This window comes from Juglans microcarpa x Juglans regia, chromosome 4D (assembly GCF_004785595.1).
Source record: "Juglans microcarpa x Juglans regia isolate MS1-56 chromosome 4D, Jm3101_v1.0, whole genome shotgun sequence".
Taxonomy (NCBI): domain Eukaryota; kingdom Viridiplantae; phylum Streptophyta; class Magnoliopsida; order Fagales; family Juglandaceae; genus Juglans; species Juglans microcarpa x Juglans regia.
Genome location: NC_054600.1, coordinates 28,270,585 through 28,296,136, shown reverse-complemented (window position 1 = coordinate 28,296,136; position 25,552 = coordinate 28,270,585). Strand labels below are relative to the sequence as shown.

The 25,552-nt window shown below is 36.1% G+C and overlaps 1 protein-coding gene across 1 annotated transcript; it reads left to right on the top strand.

Annotated features, from left to right (window-relative positions):
• Positions 1-5,858: 5,858 nt before the first annotated feature.
• LOC121259620 (exocyst complex component SEC5A-like) lies at positions 5,859-24,589 on the top strand. The gene is made up of 21 exons (XM_041161258.1): positions 5,859-6,500; positions 8,636-8,787; positions 9,259-9,353; positions 14,453-14,647; positions 14,833-14,960; positions 15,053-15,211; positions 16,015-16,119; positions 16,766-16,840; positions 17,206-17,343; positions 17,444-17,635; positions 18,974-19,108; positions 19,424-19,550; positions 19,628-19,838; positions 20,388-20,503; positions 20,588-20,822; positions 21,450-21,543; positions 22,422-22,499; positions 22,625-22,681; positions 22,890-23,039; positions 23,402-23,617; positions 24,077-24,589. Exons 1-21 carry the CDS (start codon positions 6,096-6,098, stop codon positions 24,296-24,298), a joined length of 3,285 nt encoding a protein of 1,094 aa, XP_041017192.1. The 5' UTR covers positions 5,859-6,095; the 3' UTR covers positions 24,299-24,589.
• The last annotated feature ends 963 nt before the right edge of the window (positions 24,590-25,552 follow it).

Below are 25,552 nucleotides of genomic sequence, written 5' to 3'. Positions count from 1 at the left end.
TATAATATAAACTTCAATTTTTAATAATATTTTATATTATTATTGGTTCTTTAATTTCAATTTTTTTATTATCATTATGATCCTCTTCATGATTTTATTTTACTTACTATTGTAAAAGTTATTGTGTATTTTATGTTAAAGTGTTTTCTTATATATTATTTTAATTTTTCGGATTGGGCCTTCTATATCACAACAATATATTACATAAACTTCAATTTTCTAATAATATTTTATATTATTATTGGCTCTTTAATTTTAATTTTAATTTATTATTATTATTATTATTATGGTCTTCATTATTTTATTTTAGTATTGCATAAGTTATTGTGTATTTTGTGTTAAGTTTTCTTATATATTAGTTTGGTTTTTTGGATTGGGCCTTATGTGTAAACGTGTTTTCTTATATATTATTTTGATTTTTCGGATTCAGCCTTCTGTGTCACGATAATATATTAGATAAATTTCAATTTTCTAATAATATGTTATATTATTATTGGCTATTTAATTTTAATTATTATTATTATTATTATTATTATTATTATTTTCTTCATTATTTTATTTTACCATTGCAAAAGTTGTTGTGTATTTTGTGGTAATGTGTTTTCTTATATATTATTTTCGTTTTTCAAATTGGGTCTTTTGTGTTACAATAATATATGATATAAACTTCAATTTTCTAATAATATTTTATATTATTATTGGATCTTCAATTTTTTCTTTATTATTATTATGATTGTTTTCATTATTTTATTTTACTATTGCAAAAGTTGTTGTGTAGTTTATATTAAAGTGTTTTCTTCTTATATATTATTTTAATTTTTCGGATTGAGCTTTCTGTACTGAGAGGTTGTGTGTAATGTTTGATGGGTTTTATTATTGTTGGGCCGAGGGTGTGTGCGTGAAGGGCCCAGCCTGTGTGCCAAAAGGGAACCCAACCCCTTTCCCTAAACGCTGCCGTTTTGCCACAAATAGGTAAAACCCTATATTTTTCTTCTTCCCCCCTTCACCGCACACCCTTTTCCCATTTTACTACCTTCCTAAACTCTCTCGCCTCTTCCTCGCTATGCCGCCTCACTCTCTCGTCCATCGTCTCTCTTCCTCAGCCTCACTCTCTCGTCCTTCAGCCCCGCGCTCCGTCACACACAACCTAGTCGCGATCTACCAGTGATACCACGCACAAACTCTCGGCCTCACCTCACCCTCTCTGTCTTCAATTTCCCATAGTAAGTTGTTTTTGTATTTTTTAAATTATTTCAAAATCTCAAATATGGTAGATGATATTATGTAATTGTTTTATTAGAGTTTTTGAATCCGAAATTTACGATTTTTGGATTCTGTTTGAAATCTCAAATCTCAAATATATGAAGATGTGTCGAGATCTATAAAGGGGAAAAAAATCAACAAAAATTTACCAAAACAAAAAGAAAAAAGAAAAACTTATACAAATCCATAAATTTACCAGATCCTAAAATTTACCAAAAAAAAATAATAAAAATTTCTACAAACGCAAATGTTCTACATAGAGATAAAGAGTTGGTGTAGTGTAAATGAAGAATTTAATGGGTTGCAAAAGGATTTGCCTTTGCGTCCTGGCTAAGAGAACATAAACAAAATGAAAAAGTGGTTGGTAACGGTGTGGTAGTACTAATAGTAATAGCATGGAAGAGGTTTTGAAGTTATTTTTGTTGTTGTGTGGTTCTTTCTCAGTTCAAGTTGTACTTTTTTGTGTATATATATGGGGTGTGTAGTTTGTGTTGGCTCAAGTGTGAGTGTTTCAGGGTCTAATAATTTCTTAATTTAATCTTTGCTGGATTTTGTTTGAAGAATTTGATTCTATGAGATATTTTCCTCATAAAGTCCAAATCTTTGGGCTACAAATATGGATGTTTAGGTTCTTTATCTCTGGTGGATTGTATGAGATATGCACACCATCTCTTCAAATATATGAAGCTGTGCTGAGATTTATGAAGGAAAAAAATCAATAGAAACGAGCAACATCCATTAATTTATCTAGAGATTCACAAAAGAAAAAACAAAGTAAAGATCAAACAAGCAAAAAAATAATAAATCTAGAGACAATATATTCAAAGACATAAACATCTATTGAGGTTTGATCTTCTTTATTTCACCTTTTTTTTTTGTTTGCTATATCTTGCCTTTTATTCTTCTAATTTTTGGAACAAGTTTTATATATTTTGGGTGTTTATGTCTGCGGGCATTCTATATATAAAATTGTTTGCATGGGCCAACACTTGCACATGCACCATTTTATGAAAGGTTCGTGTAACCATTATATATCCAACCCTACGTAGAAAGTTAAGATTTTTAGGTCACCATCAAACCACACAATACACATGCACTATTAATGAATAAATAGAATAACATATGCACCATTTTCATTAATGAAAGGATCGAACTACCTACTCATTATTCGGAGGTGAATCATAGAACACCAAAAGTTGTGGTATCTTATGGACCTAACATAGGTCACATCCCTCACGACATAAGATTGAAAGATCTAAACCTTCCTCTTCGGAGCAGAATATCTTCAAGTGTGAATTGAAGGGTCGGGAGAAAGATGCCTATATACTCGGTCAAAAGAGGAAGGATGCCATTCCGTTTACATTAGAAATAGGTACCATCTTGCTTAAGAAACGTCTACCTTACTTACTAGCTAGCCTAACAAGAGAAGTACTCGCCAATGAAAGTACTTACTTAGCCTATCGAGCCTATCAATAATAGAGAGGTTAAACGGTCTTTATAAAATCTTATGTTATGTAAATCTCTCTTCCTTCCCTTGCCTTTGAGCTCGCTCAGGTGAAGGTGGAGGTAGGGGATTGAGGGGCATCGGCAAAGCATCTGTAGGAGGCGGTATTAAGTTCACATTCTTGTTTTTGTTAATAAAATGGGTGAGCAATGAAGAAAAAGACTGCTTTGGTTCGCTATTTATAATTAGAGACCTGACATACTGCAACAACTGGAACAACTTTCAGTTTAGTCAGTTACTTGGGTTGATAAGATAACTCGAACTCAAGGCAAGGAACTCCTTATTGCACGTTCCGTTAGGTTAAGGTTAAAGAATACCGTGCATTAAAAGGGTGCTCCTCATGTGAGATCGTTCGTGCCTTCTCCCAGAAGTCACTTCACTTCCTGATTGTTGAGGCACATATTTATAGCAGCTTTTCCTGTAAATTAGATATATTTTTTTATTAACTCGTTTCAGGGGGATCCTCCCCCCGAACCCCTGTTTCATGAGGCACATCCCTCCTCATAAACAATATAAAATAGAATAACAATAAATAAACAAATGATGTGACAAAATAAATAACACTATACACTTACAAAGATAAAAGCCATAAACGTCCAACTGATCCTCAACCAAGAACATCTTACAGAATTGGGAAATCAATTAAAAACAAATCACCAGTAAAAACCAACAATAAACATAAAAAACTAGTAAACATCAAATACCAGTAAAAGAAAAAAATTGAAGAGAAGAGAAGAACTCTGTCAAAGATGAATACCGAACACTTTAATCAATTCTTCACGTTGATAATTTGCTTGATCCTCAATTTCGAAATATGAGGAGCAAAGACCATAATTTGTTTAGCTGGAAGCAAGGCTGTATAGATGTCAGGTGGTTTGGTTTGGCCTCTCTAAACACATTGTCTTTTAAAGTGCAATGTCTCCTCTCCTCGTAGTCGACCTATCACCCATCCAACCACTGCAAAACCAACCAAGCTAGACATGAGAAAAGAAAAACTCTCAAACCAGATATGGAAAAAAACTCGTCAAATCATACATGCATATGTTTTTTTGTGTTTAACAAGGGACAGTTTTTTTTATCCGCTTAGATGTATTTTTCTTAAAAATCTCCCTGACATGTATTTTATTTTATTTTGTAGGAAAGTGTAATAGACCATGACTAGAATATTATTTTTTCAGTAGGCCATCTTTGAGCCAGGACCACAAACTAATATTGGAGCGTTGCCCGGACAACCGCGCAAAATTAGCTTCTGGGCAACGTGCAAATTTTTTTTTTTTAGTAATGAAGAAGTTTTTTTATACCCACTGATTAATAAATTTTTTAAATGATTGTTGTGTTTTTTTTTTCTTTTTTTAGATTTAGATTATTTAGATTTTATTTTTTTTACATTTTTTTCATGTTTTACGTGTTTTTTTAATTTGTTTTCTGTGATTTTTATTTCTTCTTCTGTAGTGAGCACCTTTTTTTTTTTTTTTTTGCATTTTTGTTTGTAAAATTTAAATATGTAAATAGGCACAATTACCTACACCTATGCACTGATGCAACTTGCAGAAAAGAAAAAGCATACAAATACCAGCATAAAGAGAAAAATCATGTATTGACACAAAAGCATCAGCTGCAGCTAGTGCATCAGAAACACCAATAACCCCCGATAACATCACAGTCAACAAAATTAATTAAAAGCTTCTGAATCATACAACCTATAGAAGAAAAAAAGCAGATAGAAAAAAGCATAAAAATGGTGTCCTAACACAATCGGCAAAATATAAAGGATAAAAATAAGGATAAAAATAATAAACCCAACCTGCAAAATAGAAAAAGTATGCAAAGAAAAAACATAAAAATGGTGGACTGACAACCGACAAAACATAAAGGACAAAAATAATAAATCCAAAATATCCTAATACTCAACGAATAAAGATGTGAAAAAATAAAAACTGACTAAAGGATAAGAAAATTATTATTCCCAAAACTGTAGTAGTGATTTAACGTTGATTAACGGAAAGCTAACGAAAGACGAGAATTTTCGTTTAATGACTGTTTGAATAATAGTAATAGATATATATATATATATATATATATATATATATATATATATTAGTGAACTTCAACATGTCAAAACTCTAGATATTAATAACTTAGTGTGTTATATCTTTGTGAGGATGTGAATTCTTTTGTGGTTCTAACATATTTCTAATATCCCTAATATTTCTCACACGATTGTTTTTCTTTTTACCAACATCCACTTAACACCACTGTCTTTCTTGTACCTGCGCTCTGTTTCTTCGACATGTCTATCAACTTTATCAATAAAATTATTGTTTACCGAATGGAAAAAATGTTCTCTCACCATGTCGTTAGCTTGACAACATTTATAAAAATTATGGATTCAGAAACTAGTGACCCAAAGTCCCATATAAAATTATTATTATTTAATTCAATGACTTTTAACTTGACAACATTTACCACCTTCTTTTATAAGAAATTGTAGAGATTTGAGTCTTTATATGATAAAAATTTTATACACTATAATACTATTTTACGTTCATCATATTATGTATGATGTGACACATTTATTATTATTAGATGATCTTTTATATCATTCAATAATGATAAATGTATCACACTCCTATATCATTATTTACAATACTGAATAAATTTGTGATTGGAAAATAAAATAGAACAAAATTAGTGATTCCATATATTACAATAAGTGACAAAGACGTTGAAAAATGAAGTTGACATGATTTTATGTAATATTAAATTATAAAATTAATCTTATTGTAAAGTAGATTTGATGAATTACATAAATTACATTAATTCGTAAATTTATTTATACGTAATTCATTTTATCTTTGTTCCACTTTTGTACCCTAGTCTTATTTACTCGTACTTATAAAATAATAATTGAATGAAACTGAGATGAAAACATATTAATTAAAGAGCAGTGCTACCACGAGAATCGTCCCGATAAGAATAAAAAGCGTTTTTTATTTTTTTTATATTCTTATTTTTTTTAAATTAACAATATTATTAATGACTCTAGCATTTTTGTTAATTAAATAATCTCATTGCCAAACGGCCCTAAATAGAAACCGCGGTGAGAGAGAATACGACGCGCGTAGCGCTACTCTACGACCTCTCTCTTCCATGACCTTTCTCTCCCGTTCCGCGTATTTGTGTATATGTTTCCTGAGGTGGTGTGATGGAGCCTTTTCCATGCCCATGTAATATCTATCATCGTCAGTAGCACGGACAAGTCCTCGTTAGATCTGTACTCCACGAGACAAAACCCTCAAGAACGCGACCTGATTAGCGAAAAAGGTAAATGTCGAGCGGCAGCGAGGACCTGGACGAGGACGAGCTCCTCCAAATGGCTCTCAAGGAGCAAGCGGAGCGAGATCTCAATTACCAGAGGCCTCCTGCCTCCTCCAACAACAAACAAAGGAAGCCTGTCGTCAATTACGTGCAGCCTCCTCCTCCTCCGCCCAAGAAGCCAGCCGCCCCTAATAACTCCAATTCTAGGGCTGCCGCGGCGGCGCGGAGAGTGGTGGACGAGGATGATGACTCCGAGGTCGAGATGCTCAGCATATCCAGCGGCGACGACGACTCCACCACTAGAGATCATCCTCACCATCGGCCATCCAGGGCTCGCCCTAGCTCTGCCAGGGACGACGATGTCGCCTGGGACGGCGACGAGCCTTCTTCTTGGAAACACGTCGAAGAGGCCGAGGTTGGTCGATAATCCCCTGATTCCTCTCGCGTTTAGGATTTTGATCCTAATATTGAATATTCAATTGTTTACTACTAACTGATGCGCTTGTCTCTTCCGAAGAGTTCTTGCGATTTGCTGATCATCTTATTTTTGTTTAGTATTGAACCTTAAGAATATTGTAATGTGATTGAATAAATGTGTGTGAGGGCATTCCTATTCAATTGGAACAAATGAACACTAGAAGGATCAATTTTTTGATTTAGTTCACGCAATATTCGCCATTACAAAATTACTTGGACTTAAAGAACTTCAATGGACTGAATGTGGTTCAGATCAGTTTATGAGGTTAAAAATTGACTGGGAAAATCATTTTAGTGCTCAGTAGGTATGGGCCTCCGTGGATCTCTGAATCATCATGGCAGTTATCCCATGCCAAACGAGAATACATCCTTCTACTGAGTTTCTTTCCTTTCCATCCCATTCCTCCCCCCCCCCCCCCCTTCTTCCTTTCCTTGTCTATGGTACTTGTTTATCATTTTGGTGTTTTGAACATGTTGAATGTATTGTCTTTATGTGGTCATCCTTATGACATGGTGCAAAACCATTAAACACGTCGTGCGATTTTAGCATTATTCATCTATTTATTACAATCATGTACTATTTTAGTAGTGGAGCTTAAAAATAGACTAAGTTGTTGATACTTTATGGTTAGATCATATTACCAACATTAGACCTTTAAGGTGCATTAGAGACATTCTTTAAACATTGTCAAACCTGGCAACATAGGACAAAAGCTCTGATACCAATCTTATGCAAGATCTTTAATAAATTCAGCACTAGGTTAGGTTTCTTGATAACTTCTTAAAAGCTACTTGGATATGGTTTGATGATTAAGGATTTACGCATGGTCAGGTTATAAAAGGAATTGAATATTGAAGGAATTTGATGCTGTGTGGTATTATAATTGTTAATTAAAGGAGAATGAGTAAGAATAGCCTAGGCAGTTGCAGTTGGGTTCCATAAGCAATCACACCCTCAATGTTTGGACTGGAATTTTGAAAACTCAATCTCTGATTACATAAAAAAGCCTTCCTTTATTATTATTTTACCAATAAGAAAAGAAACTTCATATAATAAATTTTTAATCCTTATTGTAAGGAGACTATAGTTGCTAATAACAATGAAAAGTAATTAAAGAATTCCTAAAGCAGGTGGTATGGTCCTCCAAAATATAAAATAAGTCTAATAGGTCACTGGTACAGTATATTTTGACAAATATTAAAATTACCAAATAAGCCTTGGCATAATAAAATTTGAGAACCAGAATTGAACCAACAGCTTCTTATCACCAATAAAATAAATAAAATAAGACAATCTATGGACAAATACTTCATAGGATTTCAGCTAGGTTCACGGCAAGTAAAGGTCATAATTTCCAATAATTTCAGTTTTAAAGTTCGGTCCTTCTGATACTGTGCTTCAGTGGTAAAACTGACAAAGATCGTCCTCAAACACCCTTAAATCATCGATAGTAGCTCATGATACCATACTTTTTTTTCTAGCGTTTTCAGAGATTTTGAATGGTTGTTTTTCTTTTTATTTGAATAGAGGTTCTCTTGAATACATCCTGCGTACTATGGCTGTGTCCCCGTGCGCTTTTTATTGAGATCACATACTTTTGTTTTGATAAGTAAAATAAGACTTTATTAAATCACCAAAGTATTGAGATCACATACTTATGAAAAAAGGTTGTTCCTCCCAGAGTTTCTAGGTGCCTGCATCACTTGTCTAGGGAAGAGGACCAAATAAAAGAGGCAAATTTATGGGTAATTATTTTTACCAAAAACACGGATGATTTTAGCCTTACTGTTTTAAAATATTTCTTGGTATTTTTGTTTCTGTGTCTACACCTCCCCCCCCCCCCCCCCCCCCCCCCCCCCCCAAAAAAAAAAAAAAAAAAAAAAAACTAAAAAAACTAAACTTGATGTGCACTTAAAGCGGAACATATGGATCCTGAATTGAAGATTTGAAGTTCATAATATTTAGGTATCCTCAGATTGGGTGCCTTCCAAAGTATAATATAGTGTGCATCAGGATGCTATCTTCTCTTATAAAAATTAATTGGATAATATATGATTGCACTTCTTTGACAGCTTGCTCGTAGGGTTCGTGAAATGCGGGAGACAAGAACAGCACCTGTGGCTCAAAAGTTTGAGAGAAAACCATCGGAAATTGGTAGAAAGGGGCTAACCAGTTTACAATCATTACCTCGTGGCACGGAATGTATTGATCCACTTGGGTTAGGGTAAAAATATTCAATACAATACCTGTCTGGGATTACGGAGTCATCATTTCTTCTGGCCATTAATCTATCTTGACATTTTTTACTAGGCATTGTTTGCCATGTTGTCTCTGTTTTAATTGCTCTCCCGTATATATTTTGCAAAAATACTTATAAAAAAAATGTTGCAAAAATGACAGTCCTCTTTTTAATATATCGAGGCTTTACTAGTTGGCTGCTGTATCTATGTTCAGCTAGCTGATATGCATTGATGTCTAAAGGAATTTGACTTTATCTTCTTAATTGTTGAAATTGGTTATTGTTGATTTTTCATTTCAAGGCAAGACAACATATACTGTAGCAATTATACAATAGACAATATTGTTACTGAATCAGTGGTCCAATATTTTCCTATATCAGATCAAAGTCATAGTTATATAATTGATTATCTCTTATTATTACTTTCACGTACCTGATTTTGTGCTGTTCTTACAGAATAATAGACAACAAATCATTAAGGTTGATCACTGAGACGGCAGAAAGTTCTCCATCCAAGTTGGACAGAGATTATTTGGATAGTAGCCTTCGCGGTATTGTGTTTTCTTTTTTATTCAGAATATTTAATGCATAATCTGGTGCTTCATAATATATATTTGGTCATGGGAAATTACTGCACATGTTTCTTTTGGTTTGTTTTTCCTATTACGTTATCGTTGTCTGTTACTGAACTTATGCTCCCAACTTGCATGTATGTTAGCACCTCCTCCTCTTCCTTTTGAGCGCAGCAACGGATTCCAAAACTTAGAACTATCTTTGACCCCTTGAAAGTGGCTGTGTTCCAACAAGATATGAAAATGTTTGGAACAAAGTCTTGGGAGTCTTCTTTGTGAGATTTTGGGAAATAACACGTCCCACTATGGTAAAATAAGAAATTGATCTATCTTTGACCAGGAGGGATTGTCCTGGTTATTAGACCATTTGAAACCCCACTGCTTACTGCTATAGGGAGATAACTTTTTTTTGATAAGTTGCTATAGGGAGATAATAGATATAAAGTTTCAAAATTTGTTAGTTTTGTCTTGGGTGATGGATCTAAGATCAACTTTTGGCAGGTGTGATCCGTAGGGAACAACCTTTTAATAAATCTTATTTGGTTTTATCTAGTATTGCACATTGTTAGGTTGCATTGTTATAGTAAAAGCAAGAGAGAGCCGCAATAGTAAAAGCGAGAGAGAACCCTAAACACCTAGACCCGCCGCCACCCTCCCCCACCCTAGCTGGCGTGGCATCTCACCATCGCAACAGACTTGGTCGATGGGCCCCAGCGCTGCTGTTGAGCGCTGGCCGGTGTCTGTCCTCCCTCCGGCGACTGGATTTCGCAACTATTGTCTCGGTTTTCATCGTCTGTGTAGTCCTTCCGTGCCGTCTGTTGTCGTCGTCTGTCCCTATCTCTGCCTCTGTCTCCGGCGTCCGTCTTTGTCCCCGTCTCTCTGTTGTTTGCCTCTGGCATCGAAACCAGATCTGTCTTTGTCTCCTTACATAAACGCCGCCACCCTCCCCACTCTAGAAGGGCGCGTGACCCCTCACTGCCGGCACATATAAGGTCGACGGGCCCCTGGAAACTCCGCCGAGGGCCGTCCGGCGTTAACCCCCTCTCCGGCGATCGGGTTTTTTCGCAAAAACCGACCTAGATGAAGCTCTGTTCTTTTACTTTAAGAAGATGAAGTTGGAGCAGTAGGGAGCAGTGGACACAGAGGGATTTGATGATGACGACGCGCAATGTGGACTCATCTCAGTTGGAAGGCGAGAGGTGGTTGAAAGTGGAATAAAAAACTTTTGTTTTTACGAAAGAGGGAAGAAATAATTTTTGTATTTCTGAATGTAGCAAAATGATAGCTAAGTTCATGTGTCTAGGGGGGATGACAACTTCGTGGGTGGCTAAGGGGATTGAGGATTGTTTAGAACTTATCTGTCATGAAGGTTTCTTCAGAGTTTAGGATGGGTAATGGAGTTTTTATCATTCAACATCATGCTAACGCAAGGGGAAACTTTATACAACTCTTAGAATTCTAGAATGGAAGGAGGAAAGGATTGTTTGTGATTCCGGAGGGCGCTAATGGCATTGGATGGAAAGGCTTTCTGCAGTCCATTTGAAGTGTTACTGTGAAGTTTGGAAAAATAGTGGGAAGGCTGTCCTCAGTCAAAGGTGCTTCGTACGCTGTGGTGTTGAGGTAATTGGCGGGTAGTCCGGTCGAGAACAGCTCAGCGGCAGAAGGCACTTGTAGGAGACAAAGGCTGTCAGGTGACATTGGGAGAGGTGGAGGGGGTCTTGTGGGATGTCAAAGCTCAATTGAGGGAAGTAATGGAGTATGTGAGAGATCTGATGATTAAAGTGGATAAGGGGCTGGACTTAGTCGTGGGTTTTAGCGGTGGGCTGAGCATGGATGAGGGAGGGCGGGGGGTAGATCCTTTGGGTTTGAAGGCCACAAGTGTGCCGGCAAAGGGCGTTTCAACGCCGTCACAGATTGGGTCATTGGACGCTGGCATCTTTGTCCATGCCAGTGTCACTATGCCTCCTGAAGGAGTTGTAGGACCTCAATTACCATATGCAAATGGGGTTGGTACTTCTGCCAGAGTTCATTCTTAGTTGAAGACGGGGCACCCTCCAGGGTCTTGAATATTTTGGAAGAAACAGTCAAACCCAGTGTTTTAAATTTTGTACCGGCTGTCCGGCCGGTACAGGTACTATACGCGTTTCGTACCGGACAAAATACCGGTCTCAATTTCGGCCTGTACCGGCCGATATTTCGGCCTGTGTTTTGTTTTGTTTTTTTTTTTTTTTTTTCGTTTTTTCAAACTACAAGCGTATTTTCTAACCCTCAATTCAGACTAGACTATTTATAATTTATATATATGTATTTATATATAATTTATTTATATATAGACTATTATTTTGGAATATAATTTTTATATATATTTTATATTTATATATATAATTTATTTATATATCGACTATCCCGAAACGTTATCCCGAAACGGTACCGGTACCGAAATATTTCGTTCCAGTGCCTTGACCGGTACGGCATCCGGTATGGTATTTAAAACATTGATCAAACCTCTTTTGAAAGATGCAAACGGGGTTACAAAAGGTAGTGCTTCCCATCCTGTGTTACAGAGGGAACAGTAGGGCCAGACAAAGCGACACGACAAGGATCGTTGGGGGGTGGTGCAAAGTCAAGCAATGTTGGTGGAGGGGAGGAACCTGTAATGGTGGCAGAAACAATGGACACTAGCGGTTTATCGTTGGTGCCTCATGTGGGGGAAGGTTTGGAATTAGGAGTGCAGTTGGGTATGGTGGCTGGAGATAATGTCGTTCCCTTGGTTTCTATCCCTTCATTAAACGATATAGCGGGTTCACCATCAAATTGGGTTATGAATAAAGTTAACGGACTTCAGCAAATCCTGGGGCTTTCATATGGAGAACAGGGAGAATATGAAGATCAATTTAAAGCTCTACTCACTACGATTGAGGCCAATCGCGTGCTCGAAACCAAATCACATTTAAAAAAAGCAGGGAGTTAAAGCGTCTTCTATGTTCAATCAACTACGATGCTAAGGGAGGTAGCTTAAGTCGAGGGAGGAATAAAGGGAGGGCATTGTGAAGACGATCTCGTTGTGGGATGTTCGGGTAGAGGATTAGTTTTATGGAAACAAGGGGTTGGGTTTGGGGAGGTGTGTCCAATTCGGGCTTGGTGTATTTTGGGTAGGCTTCATGGGATTTTTGGGTCATTAGGGGCTCTCTTGTATGGGCTAGGTGTTTTCTTGTATACGTCCAGTATATTTGGTTACTCCTATTGATTTATATATATAATATTTTTACTTATAAAAAAAAGGATGCATTGTTTAGCGGGTTACTCACAACTCCAAAAAAATGGAAGTATTTAGTGGGATATACTTTTTAATGGACCTATGCATAACTTGGAGGTGGATTTGGTTTCCTCTTTCTTTAAGATGTTGTACTGTCTCAAAGTGCAGCAAGGAGGCACAGATTGCAAATGCTAGACTCCATCCAAAAGACACAAGTTTGAAGTGAAGTTATATTATCGGTTTTTAGCCTTACCTATGAGTTTTCTGTTTTCTTACTGTATTGGGAGAGTAAAAGCCCCTTTAAGAATATCATCTTTTTTGTGGAAGACGTTATTGGAACATCAATGTGGTGGATTACTGTTGTGTTCTTAAGAAGAATGGGGAGTCCATTGCCCACCTCCTTCATTGTGAAGTGACAATAGATATATGGAGTTTTCTTGAAGTTGTTTGGTGTTGATAGGGTCCCTAAAAGAGTAAAAGAGTTGTTGATGTGTTTTATGTGATATTACCCTCTAGTGAAAATTAAACATTGTACTTGGGCTATGCCTATTCTTATTAATATAATCTGTTAAAAAAAAATTTAAACATTGATGCAATTACTATTCTGGTATAATAAATAGATTGTAATGAAGTAAGAGGAGCATATGGGGTGGGAGTTTGGAAATGTATCAGGAACGGATGGGTAGATCTCTCCAACAATTTCAGAATTGAGGTGGGAAGGGGAACTCAAACCAGATTCTGGTCCGACATATGGTGTGGTGATATAGCCTTGAAAAATGCTTTCCCTTCACTCTATAGGATCACGTTGGACAAGGATGCTTCAGTGGCTGATAACATGGTCACTTCCGTTGGCTCCTTCCAATGGTTGGTGAGGTTTACTAGAGCTGTCGAGGATTGGGAGGTGAGTGACATTACAGAACTTTACAGGACACGTTACGCGCTGAACCTAAAAGCTGAAGGAGAGGACAGGTTGCGTGGGAAGCATACCGGGAACAACAACTTCTCGGTCAGATCCTTCTACAAGGTTTTGTCGCCGCATTCTTCTATTGCTTTCCCTTGGAAGAGTATTTGGAGGAGTTATGTTCCACTTGAGGTTGCTTTTTTTTAGCTGGCTGGCTTCTCATTGGAAAATATTGACTATTGATAAGCTAAGAAAGCGAGGATTCCTAATAATGGATTGGTGCTGTATGTGTAAAAGCAATGGAGAAACAACAGATCATCTTCTTTTACACTGTGAAGTGGTCAAGGCTTTATGGGACGATATATTCTCTAGGCTTGGCATTGCTTGGGTCATGCCTAGGAAGGTGGCTGATTTATTGTTATGCTGGAGAGGAATTCAGGGTAATCGGCAAATAGCGGCTGTTTGGAATATGGTGCCTCTATAATGTGGTGTACTTGGAACGAAAGGAATGGTTGCTGCTTTGACAACAGGGAACAGTCGTTGGAAGGGTTTAGGGACTTTTTCTATCATACATTGTTACTTTGGGCTTCAGCCATTGTATTGAATGGGACTAGACTTAATGACTTTTATGCTGATTTTCACAGCACTTAGCTTGTAATTAGGTTCACCTCTTGTATACTTCCCATGTGTAATTAGGTTCACCTCTTGTATACTTCCTGTGTACGTAGGCTATGCCTAATTACGTAATTAATAAAATTTCTTACTTATAAAAAAATAAATAGATTGTAATGCTCACTAATGTTGAGGGGAAAACAGTGACTTTACTTTCCCTCGTTAGTTTTGTATTGACTTGGATTATTTATACCAGTTGCTCCATGTTGTGTCACAAAGGTAGGTTGATGAATTTTCCCTTTATTGCAGAGAAGTTGATGTACTTCTCTGATAAATTTGATGCAAAGCTGTTTCTATCCCGAATACACCAAGATACAAGTGCAGCAGATTTGGAGGCTGGTGCTCTTGCTTTGAAGAATGATCTCCAAGGAAGGACTGAAAAGAGAAAACAGTTGGTTAAAGACAATTTTGACTGCTTTGTGTCTTGCAAAACCACAATTGATGGTATGCCATCATGTCAGTCTTTTGATGTTAATTTTTAAGTTGACAGCAAAGTTATCAGGCTCCCGTTTTGTGCTTATGCACATTTACGCCTGCATTATCTGTCTGTAAAGCTTAAATCCTATATATTGGGTGTAAGTGGAAGTGCTAATTGGTTTTGATGCGGAAAATTCAAATTATTGTACCAGATATTGAGTCAAAGTTGAAAAGGATCGAAGAAGATCCTGAAGGTTCAGGGACATCTCATTTGTTTAATTGCATCAAAGGAGTAAGCTTGCAAGCTAATCGTGCTTTTCAGCCTCTCTTTGAGAGACAGGTTTGTAACATTTGGATTTTTATTTGAGTGGAAGTCTGGCCCTGCTGATGCAACACCGATCACAAATGTTTGCTTGAATGGCTCTACTGCAGGCTCAAGCTGAGAAGATCAGGTCTGTCCAAGGAATGCTACAGAGGTTTCGGACATTATTTAACTTGCCAAGTACGATTCGTGGGAGCATTAGTAAGGGTGAATATGATTTGGCGGTTAGAGAATACAAGAAGACAAAGTCAATTGCTCTGCCATCTCATGTATAGAAATTTTTATTTTTATCTAGCGATTTTTCTTTTTGCTGAGAAATTTCCGAACTCATATTTAAGCACTAAATAATGTCAAAATCCAATTTTCATACGTTTTTAAATTCAGAGATCTTGAGCATACAAGTCTTTATCAATGTACGTATATTTTTTCAATATGCATTTTCATTACAGGACAAGATGCTTGACTGGCTTTATACAGCATGACTTGTCATTTTTAAAATTCTATACAACTTCAAGGCGGATATTTTATTGCATAATATGTTCTAAAATGAAGATTGGCTTCTCATTTTTAAAACTATTTAACCAATAAGAAGAGTTAATTATAGTATGATTTTTAGGGTTTTAGGGAGTTCCTTGGCCCTCTTTCCATTTTTGAGAGATTCTCTTCATCATCAATTGAATCATTGTTGAGAGTCAATATTTATTTTATCATCAATCAAATCAACCTTTCTTTTTTGTGTTTTTCCTATCTCTTAATATATCCATAAACTTGTAAGCACTAACATCTATGTTCTCAAATGAGAAAAATCTCCCCGTTTTTCTTCCAATACTCTTTAACTTCCATACGAGCCTCCTCATCTCAGATCCAATTTGATAAGTTTTGTTGTAATTTTATCTCCCATGTGTAATATCAGTTTCTCGAGATTTACTGTGGAAGCAACTGATTCCATCCTAGAAATTATTTCAGACGAAACAAACTTTATCAAATATTTGTATCCCGCAGTCTATCATGGGCTTGACAAAGTTCTTTTTCTGCTGAAGTAAATATTCTTTATTTTATGAGTTACTTTCAGGTGGGAGTTCTAAAACGGGTTCTTGAAGAGGTTGAGAAAGTGATGCACGAGTTCAAAAGCATGCTTTACAAGTCCATGGAAGATCCACTAATAGACCTCACAAATGTAAGCTTGTTTTGTACGCTAGCATTTTTTGACTGTCAGTCATGCTGAATTGGAAGTAATAAAATTAGAAATAACCGAGGTCTTCTACCCGTGCTTGGACATAATTTGTAGTGATTATATTTTAGAGTTAAAATTTTTGGATTATTAATACGTATAATACTAGTTCCATAAGACCAGTGCATGGATACTACACAGTTTTGCCAGACCATTATGGCATCTGGGTAATTTTAAGTTATATGCTAGGCATCTAGGTGATGTTTAAAAAAATCATATGCAAGTGTTGAGTAAAATGTGTCAGCTAAGAATTCTCAAGTGGCGAAGGTCACATGAATCTACTTTGTTACTATGCTATATAATCATAAATGCTCAAAAATTGTTTTGCTTGCCGTGCTTTTAATTAGATTTTGATGAATTGGTCCTCTTGGTTGTTGGCCTATGTGACATGCATGTTTTGAATCTAATATATAGTTAATATACTGATCATATGCCTACTTATCATTTTTTTTTTTTATCGGCAGCTACTAAAAAAAGTTTCTGAGTATATGCTTCATATTCATCTATCACCTCTATATGATCTTGATCTGCAAAGTCATGTCTTGTGGCCTTTCATTTTGTGTCTACTGAGAACTTTTAATGTTTCTTGTAGCTTGAAAATACTGTGAGGCTGTTGTTGGAGTTGGAACCTGAGTCAGATCCTGTTTGGCATTATCTAAGTATACAAGTAAGCAAAGTCCAAGCTGTCCCGTGGTTTTCAAATTTCTTTACATTCTTATGTTTTTTTAGTGTGTTTAGTGAATGCCAATGTTATTTTATTGATTTTTTTAATGTTATTTGCTTCAATGAAGAAATCAGTGATACCATATATATGGTTGAAGTTTTGCCTTTGTTACTATGCTATAGCTTACAGCTTGACTAGCATTAAGTTGCCCCTTGGCTATTTTCCAACAAAGTAAAAAGAAAGGGGGAAAAAAAAAAAAAAAAACTGAAGAGCCAACATGAGCCTTAATCTACTTCTGGTGAAAATTGCCCTAATATACTGCGATTGAAAGATCAACTTGCTGAATAGTTTGTGTTGTCCTTTGCCAGAATCACAGAATTCGAGGTTTGCTTGAGAAGTGCACCTTAGATCATGAGGCAAATATGGAAACTTTGCATAATGAGATTCGTGAAAGAGCCCTGTCTGATGCAAAGTGGAGGGAGATTCAGCAGGCCTTAAATCAGTCTGTAAGTTTAACTGTTAGAACAATCATCTTATATTAGTATTGGAGCAAATAAATTATTTAGTGCTTGATACTGATGTTATGCTTTGTTTTTCTACCATCAGTCAGATGTTGACTATTCTCTTACCCTTGGAGACACCAATCTTCCGGTAGATTCTCAGCCAGTAGACTTTGCCAGTGAAGAAGTTGATGCCCTTAGAGGAAGGTATTTACGCAGATTAACTGCTGTACTTACCCATCACATACCCGCCTTCTGGAAAGTAGCACTTTCTGTTTTCAGTGGGAAATTTGCAAAGGTATTTGGAGCATTTTCTTACTTTTAAAGGCTTGCTGTATAAATTGGAATCTAATTGTAATTTCCAGCAGAATTAGGTTTGAATTATTGCATGACATTTTATCTCATAATTGATCTGAAATAGCCAATTTTTTTCTTGGTTCTTGTCTTTTTTGCATCCTTTTGGTTTCAATTTGTTTGGCATTATGTCGCTCTTGTATATGTCCCATGTACAAGGGCTATTCTTATCATTCCCATCAGTAAAATTCTTTGTTTACTGATAAAACAAAAATGTTTTCCGAAGCCTCAGTATGCAAAAAATGCAGTTTCTAATATGTGATTCTGGTTTATTATGGTTACTCAAGTCTTGAAGCACTGAAAGTCTATTGATGGTCTAATCTCATTCAAATTTATAAGTGACTTAAAGACTCTACTTCATTTTTAACAAGTAAAAACCTATCTGAAAATAAGAAAAACTAATGTGGAAACCTCATGCGATTGGACATTTTACCAGATACCTTGATAAAAAATCCTTAAAAGTTGGAACACTTGCAAACCTCTAGGCTCTATACAAGTCAACAATTTATTTTGAAAATCCTTTCAAAGTGCAAGATGCAACTATCAAAATATGCACAAATATTAAAAGATGGAGGAAAGTAGTGGAGATAAAGCTAACAAAAGGTTAAGTTTTCTATGCGAACTGAAAAATGGGCAAGAGGGAGGAAAATTTGTTGTGAAGCTCCATACGTCAATATCATTAGAAGGATTTGAACAAATTACTCAATTGAAGGAGTCACCAGATTGCTAGGCAGGCGGGAAATTTGTTGTGGAACTCTGCACTTAATTATGGTGAATATCATTTAAAGCATTCGAACAATTTAGTAAAAAACTGAGTTACTGGAGTGCGTAACAACCTGGAGAGGGGTCATAACTCAAATAAGTGCATATAGAAAGCTAATCCGAAAAACTTATTAAGGTTATTATATGTAATCATCCGTGATAGACTAGTTGTTGTTTTTGTTTTTCTTCTGTTTTTTACTTGAGTATTGATGCTCGCATATATGTGATATTCTTTCACACCTTCATCCGTTTGAAATTTGTGCCTGCTTGAGCTGCTTGAATATGTGAAAGGATATTACACAATGTAGGGTTATTACTTGGTAGTTTTTAGACCTTTTGTAGTAACAACCGCAGTTTGTAGTTGTTATGACTCAAATTTTCTTGCTTTTGGTTTTATTTGAATATTTTTCCTCCCTGCCATTTTTATATTTAAATAGAGATCCTGTTATCTCTTCGTCTCTTTTGTGTTGGATATTTTGGTGTTCACTTTGATTCCTGGTCTTATTCTTTGTCATCCCAGGTTTCCACTGATTCGAGTACTAACACTTCAGCAAATAAAACTGAGGAAAAAGTTGGAGATGGGAAGTACTCAAGTCATTCTCTTGACGAAGTTTCTGGAATGATACGGAGTACGATATCTGTGTATGAGGTCAAAGTGAGTATGCTGGCTGAACCATTTATGTCCTTTTGCATTGGATTGAAGTGTTAGATTAATGAGCTACTTTGACTGTTGTGGGGTTGGGTAATACCCATTGGAGAATAGTTTTTCATAGTCTAGTCTGATATTACTGATAAGAGATTGTTTCCTCTCTGGTTCTACTCTCTGGTACTATTGAGTAATACCAAGTTTTGTATATTTCAGCTGAAGCCAGAATTGGTTTCAGAATTCTATTAATATAATTCCATGTCTAGCTTTCTGTTCAGCCCATATATTTGGCGGTGGTTCAAAACAAGCATACTGTTGATGCAGGTTCTCAACACATTTCGGAATCTTGAAGAGTCAAATATTCTGCAATCATACATGAGTGATGCTATAAAGGAAATATCTAAAGCATGCCAAGCTTTTGAAGTCAAGGAGTCGGCTCCTCCTATTGCTGGTATCCAGGCTGTCTCTTAAGCAGCAATACATTGACTTCTCAACATTATGCTGATATTTTTCTTCTTTATGCAATAGTTATGGCGCTACAAACGATTCATTTGGAGATTGTGAAGATTTACATTCTAAGGCTTTGTTCATGGATGCGTGTATCAATTGAAGAGATATCAAAAGATGAAACATGGGTCCCTGTATCAATTCTTGAAAGGAATAAATCTCCTTATACAATCTCTTTCTTGCCTCTAGGATTTCGTTCGATTATGGCTTCAGCGATGGATCAGATCAATTTGTAAGTCTCTTGTGCATCTTATTGCTCAATCTTTGTTAGCTTCCTGGCAACCTGTTAGTCTACAGAACTTCCTAAGTTACCTTGGAGGAATTCAAGCAACTTTTCAGTTAAGGAGAGTGGGTTATCAGGTTCAATTTATCAATGAATCCCACACCCCCACCCCAAAGAAAAAGAGGATCTTGTAGAGCCGGATTGCTATTCAATGTGGAGGTCGGGATATGGATTCCCAATTTCATCTTAATAAAAAAATACATTTTGCAAGAGAAATGGGAAAAATTAGTAGCCAGCCTTGACATTACGATGGTAGTTAGTTGCGACTGGATGTCTTGAAGAAATGGAACATCACAATTAGACCAATTATGATACATAGGGAGTTACTGAGATAGTGAGGATGATGTGTGATTGTATGTCAAGTTATAATTATTTTAATATAATGGTGATTGAAAGGTGCACTTCATTTCTGAAGAATTAACAAATCAATGTAATTTGAAGGTGAGTTCATTTCTATGACTGCAGTCCTTGTCTCTGTCTCATTATTTCTTACTTCAGGTTGATTCAATCTTTAAGGAGTGAGGCTGCAAAGTCAGAAGATATGTTTGTTCAACTTCAAGAAACACAAGAATCTGTTAGGCTTGCATTTTTGAACTGCTTCCTTGATTTTGCTGGTAAGATGGATGATCTCAACCTTATGTTTGTGAGTTTACTTTTAAAAGATGTTCCGTTATGGTACTTTCTGCAACATTAATCAGGCTATCTGGAGCGCAATGGAAGTGATGTCATCCAAAACAGATCAAGCAAAGAAATTCCACATTTACATGATGGATATTCTCATGAATTAGAAGAAAAACTATCATCTGATCTCCCTGGTGGTGTTGTTGATCCACATCGACAGTTGTTGGTAGTCTTAAGTAATATTGGATATTGCAAAGATGAACTTTCTTACGAGTTGTACAACAAGTACAAGCATATCTGGCTGTTGTCTAGGTTGGTGCTCAACTATTTGTCCAGTATTCCAAAGTGGAGAAATGTTAGCTTATCATACATGGATTTACGTTGCATTGCTTATTTGTAATTGTGAACTCGATTAGATGCGTGCCACTATGCAGACGCCGATAAGCTGATAGCCTAGCCCTGCGCAGAAGACAATCATCTTCTGTGAGTTAGTATGTCAGCGTGATTGTCCCATGCCCGTTGGTTTGTATTGACTGTGTGTATATTGTGAGATCAAGTAATTATCTCGCCTGAATGGTTGCATGATATTGTTCTCTGGATTGAAGGGTATTAGTTTTTTAATTTTCAATGTGAAAGGCAGCATTTCAACAATCTTCAAAATGAGAGACCAACAAACCACAAGGGTTTGGCCAAATGTCTTTTCAACTTGGTTCAGATGCCTTGGGGGAAGCATTGGCCCAAGTTTGCCCCAACCTATAGGGATTTATGTTAGTAATTTCTCAATGCACGTGGGACAGGGAACCACATATGCCTCTTGGAAAAGGAAAAGCTGTGATCCCAAATCAATTGATTGGTTGCATTGGTTGCCTGTGCTGTAGCTTTTATTTTGGGTTGTTGTTTTGACTCTTACAACTATTCTGGTGTTCCTTCTCTCTTCAGGGACAAAGATGAAGAGGACAATGACATACAAGATCTAGTGATGTCTTTCTCTGGTCTTGAGGAGAAGATCCTTTCCCAGTATACTTTTGCGAAGGTATAAATAACATGCTTCGTCAATTTCAATTTGTATAAAAAAAGTTTTTGCCCCCTGCACAAGACAATAAACACAGTCAAAGATGTTTCTCATCATATTATCTTCTAGGCATTTCACTGCACTTGTTACCTGGTGAGTTGGAAAATGTAGTTCACAAATGAAAATATGTTACCACCTATGTCCAAAGGTCCTACATGCAAAGAGTCTTTTGAAACCGCATAAAGAAGTAGAGAAGATAAAATTCACCGAGTTTCTGATGAAGATCATATTTCCTCTGCATTGCTAGAGACTGATCAGGTGGCAAAAAATATAGATTTTTAATTATCTGACTAGTCAAATCCCGCCATGGGAACTATTCTACACCATCGCTGTACAGTACATGTAGCTAATTTGCATGGTTCCAAATCTTCCAGAATATAACCTTTTTAAATTAGACGTTCACACAATCTGTGTGATGATTTGATTTTCACATTTCTAATTTAAATTCTATGACTGGCTACATTTTGTTGTTTGTTTATTGATAACTGAATTTATTTAGCTGCAAAGGGCTAATTAGATGGTCTAAAATCATTGGTTCTTCCTTTTTTTCTTTTGTCCATATAAGATCTAGCTAGCCTGGGTGTTCTTTTTTTCCCCTTTTTATCCCAGATATGGTCACATGCCACTCAGTGTAGGAGCAAGTTGTTACTGGAGATCTGAAAGATCTGGACGGAGTATATGATTTTTTTTTGTTAGAAAATTTTTGGGGGTAAAAACAGGATGAAACTCCTTTCTTGCTGGAACTTTTTGTGCACAATGTTCAAGTTGATGCGGATTATCTTTAAAATATTTGCACGTTTTCTTTCGTTGAATTTATAATCATTGTGTCCCCCCATCAGGCAAATTTGATCAGAACAGCTGCTGTGAACTATTTGTTGGATTCTGGCATTCAGTGGGGAGCAGCACCTGCAGTCAAAGTAAGAAACAAGTGAACTTACTAATTGTAATAAAATAGTTTTGTATATTTTTCTTTTTTGCCTAACTTTCTTAGGCAAACATTGCTGTCTCCAAAATAGAATTATTAAATGCTGGTGTCTTGCAGGGTGTGCGTGATGCAGCTGTGGAGTTACTCCATACTATGGTAGCTGTTCATGCAGAGGTACTCAATACATGCACTCTGGGGTATTTGTCCTTTTTTTTCTAATATATGTTTTCCTTGTTCACGTCTTTTGGCTTGATCTTGAAAATTGGATTTATACTTTACTTGCTTAACTTTGCTGTTTAGTTTCATGTTACTGTAAAGGCTATATTACCATAAAATTATGAAATGTTTACTTCTTGAATGATCACATACAAGTCTATTGCAGGTTTTTGCTGGTGCTAAGCGCCTTTTGGACAAGACACTCGGTATTCTTGTGGAAGGACTGATTGATACTTTTCTCAGCCTTTTCCATGAAAACAAAACCAAAGATCTTAGGTCACTCGATGCAAATGGTTTCTGTCAGCTCATGCTTGAGGTAATACATGGGGTTCTACTTTCTTTACTGGAGAAGTCCTAAATCAAACTGCTGGTTTCTGAAATTTCACATGGCTGTAATCGAGCACAACAACAAATATAGTTATTTCAATTTCTTGGGTCTTTGGAGGAATGATGTTCTTTCAGCAAGTACCCTTTTAAACTTGATTACTTATCAAACAAAAACAAAGAGGAATACTCATATATAATTCACTGCAGTGTGTAAGAAACCATGTCTCACGTGTCACAGAAATTGTTAGTAGGTTAGCGATGCATGCTGTGGGTTTTAAGACCATGATCTCACCTTCCCATGGAGGAGCTCATTTGTTAAATGGTTAATTATTTCCTGTGTATCTTCTGCAGCTTGAATATTTCGAGACTGTATTGAATCCATATTTTACACCTGATGCAAGGGAGTCACTGAAGTCTTTGCAAGGGGTGCTTCTGGAGAAAGCTACTGAGAGCATGACTGAGGCTGTGGAAAATCCAGGGCATCACCGCCGACCAACTCGTGGGAGTGAAGATGCACTTACAGATGATAGACAGCAAGGGATGACTGTGTCACCTGACGACCTGATTGTAAGAAACTTCTACTCCTGTATTTTCTTCTTTTAGTATGCCTAACACAGGAGAATGCTTTGAACAAATTGACTCTATCAGGGTATAAGCACGCCCTAATGGATTTAAAAGTATAGTATGATTGCTTGATTATCATGCACAAATGACGAAGGCCATAACGGTAGCATGAGATCTTTGGAATTTAAACAACCTGGGTTCTTATTGCTTATAAATGGGGGTCTTGAATTAGCTTTAACGGCAGAAGCAATGTTTCTTTGTTGCTGCATTTTTAGTTTTATTTTTAGTTATTATAATTGTTTTTAGTTATTATCCATCGGGGTCTTGATTTGTACAGCGGAAGCAATGTTTATTCATTGCAGCATTTTTATTCTCGATTTTAGTTATTATATTTATAAAAAAAGGAGTTGAGTGTTGGATATTCAATCTTCATTAATGGGTCTGTTTCTTTTATGGCTTTAGGCTCTTGCACAGCAGTATAGTTCTGAGTTACTCGAAGCAGAGCTTGAGAGAACTCGCATCAACACAGCATGCTTTGTGGAGTCAATTCCATTAGACTCGGTGCCAGAACCTGCAAAATCTGCTTATGCTTCTTTCAGGGGACCATTAGATTCTCCCAGCAAAAATTACAGAGGCACACATGTCTCCGGTTCACCAAGTTTCTCCCGACATAGACGCCGATGAAATATGTTTCAAAACCTCCTATTCTTGTTTATTATATTTCGCTCTCTCACATGTATGTGCAAGTTTTGTATTGTAGTTCATCCGTCGAATTGAATGAAATCCATATTCTTTCAATTTGTATTTCCCCTATGATCTACTCCTGCTTCCAAACCCCTCCCCTCCTCTCCTTTCAAATTTTTTGGCTTTTACTTTTGAGAGACAGCATTACATTGTTTGTATGTTGCTTGTGCCATAAATATAGCATTTTTCAAGGCCATGTTAATAAAGGACCTTTATTAGTTTGATCGTTTATTTTGAGGAGGTTATTTTTCTTTTTCTGATAAGTTTTTTTATCCTTGAATTTGGACAGGGTCATGTTTTAACTTGGCTTTGGTTAGTTGTTTTTATGTTAGATAGGCATTCTAATTATTTATATAAAGGTTTTCAAATATAATTATTTATAACTAGTTTTAATCCTATTCATAATTTGGTTATGGAGTCCGATATAAATTAGATATAGAAAAAATAGACGAACCTTACTCTTCAAAATTATAATAGATAGATAAGAACAGAGTAATGTGAGCTAAAGTCAAATTGGGTCCATTATTAAAAATTGATTTTTTTATATAGATTTTAAGTTTGTCTATTTTTTTCAAAGAAAATAGATAAGGCTCGTTCATTTTAGGACTGTATAAATTATTTTTTATGATAATTTTAATTAATGAAGAGTTATTTTATTCTTAAAATGGTGTACAAAATATATTATCTATACCATTTAAATGGTAAATTTTGATGTGTAACATTCAAAATTCAAAATTTATCTTTAAAATTATATTAAGTCATATAAGCACGTTTTAGACCAAAATATATCTGGGAAGGTCGTTATCTATCAGGATAATGCTAGGAACTCTACCAATGTGTATCGACAGTGTATTTTACTTTCTTTGTTTTTTTAAAAGCATACGTATATGTTTTTTTTTAATATTTAAATAAAACACACAAATAATTAAAAAAAACACTGATACAATTTTTCAGTACAGTTTGTCAGTGGATTATCATCGTGCTGTCAAAGAATTGTGCTGCTCAAAATTCTACTACAAGCAATTGAGCAATGGGCCAATGGCTCCCACCGCCTCGTTTAGAAATGTCTAGTAGAAGATCATCACCGCTTGTAGCCGTGCTCAACTGGTTTTCTAGCCAAGTTCATTTTCGCTACAGAAAGAGGAAGAGACCGCACCAATCACCTTCGTCTTATTAGCTTACTCGAAGAGAGGC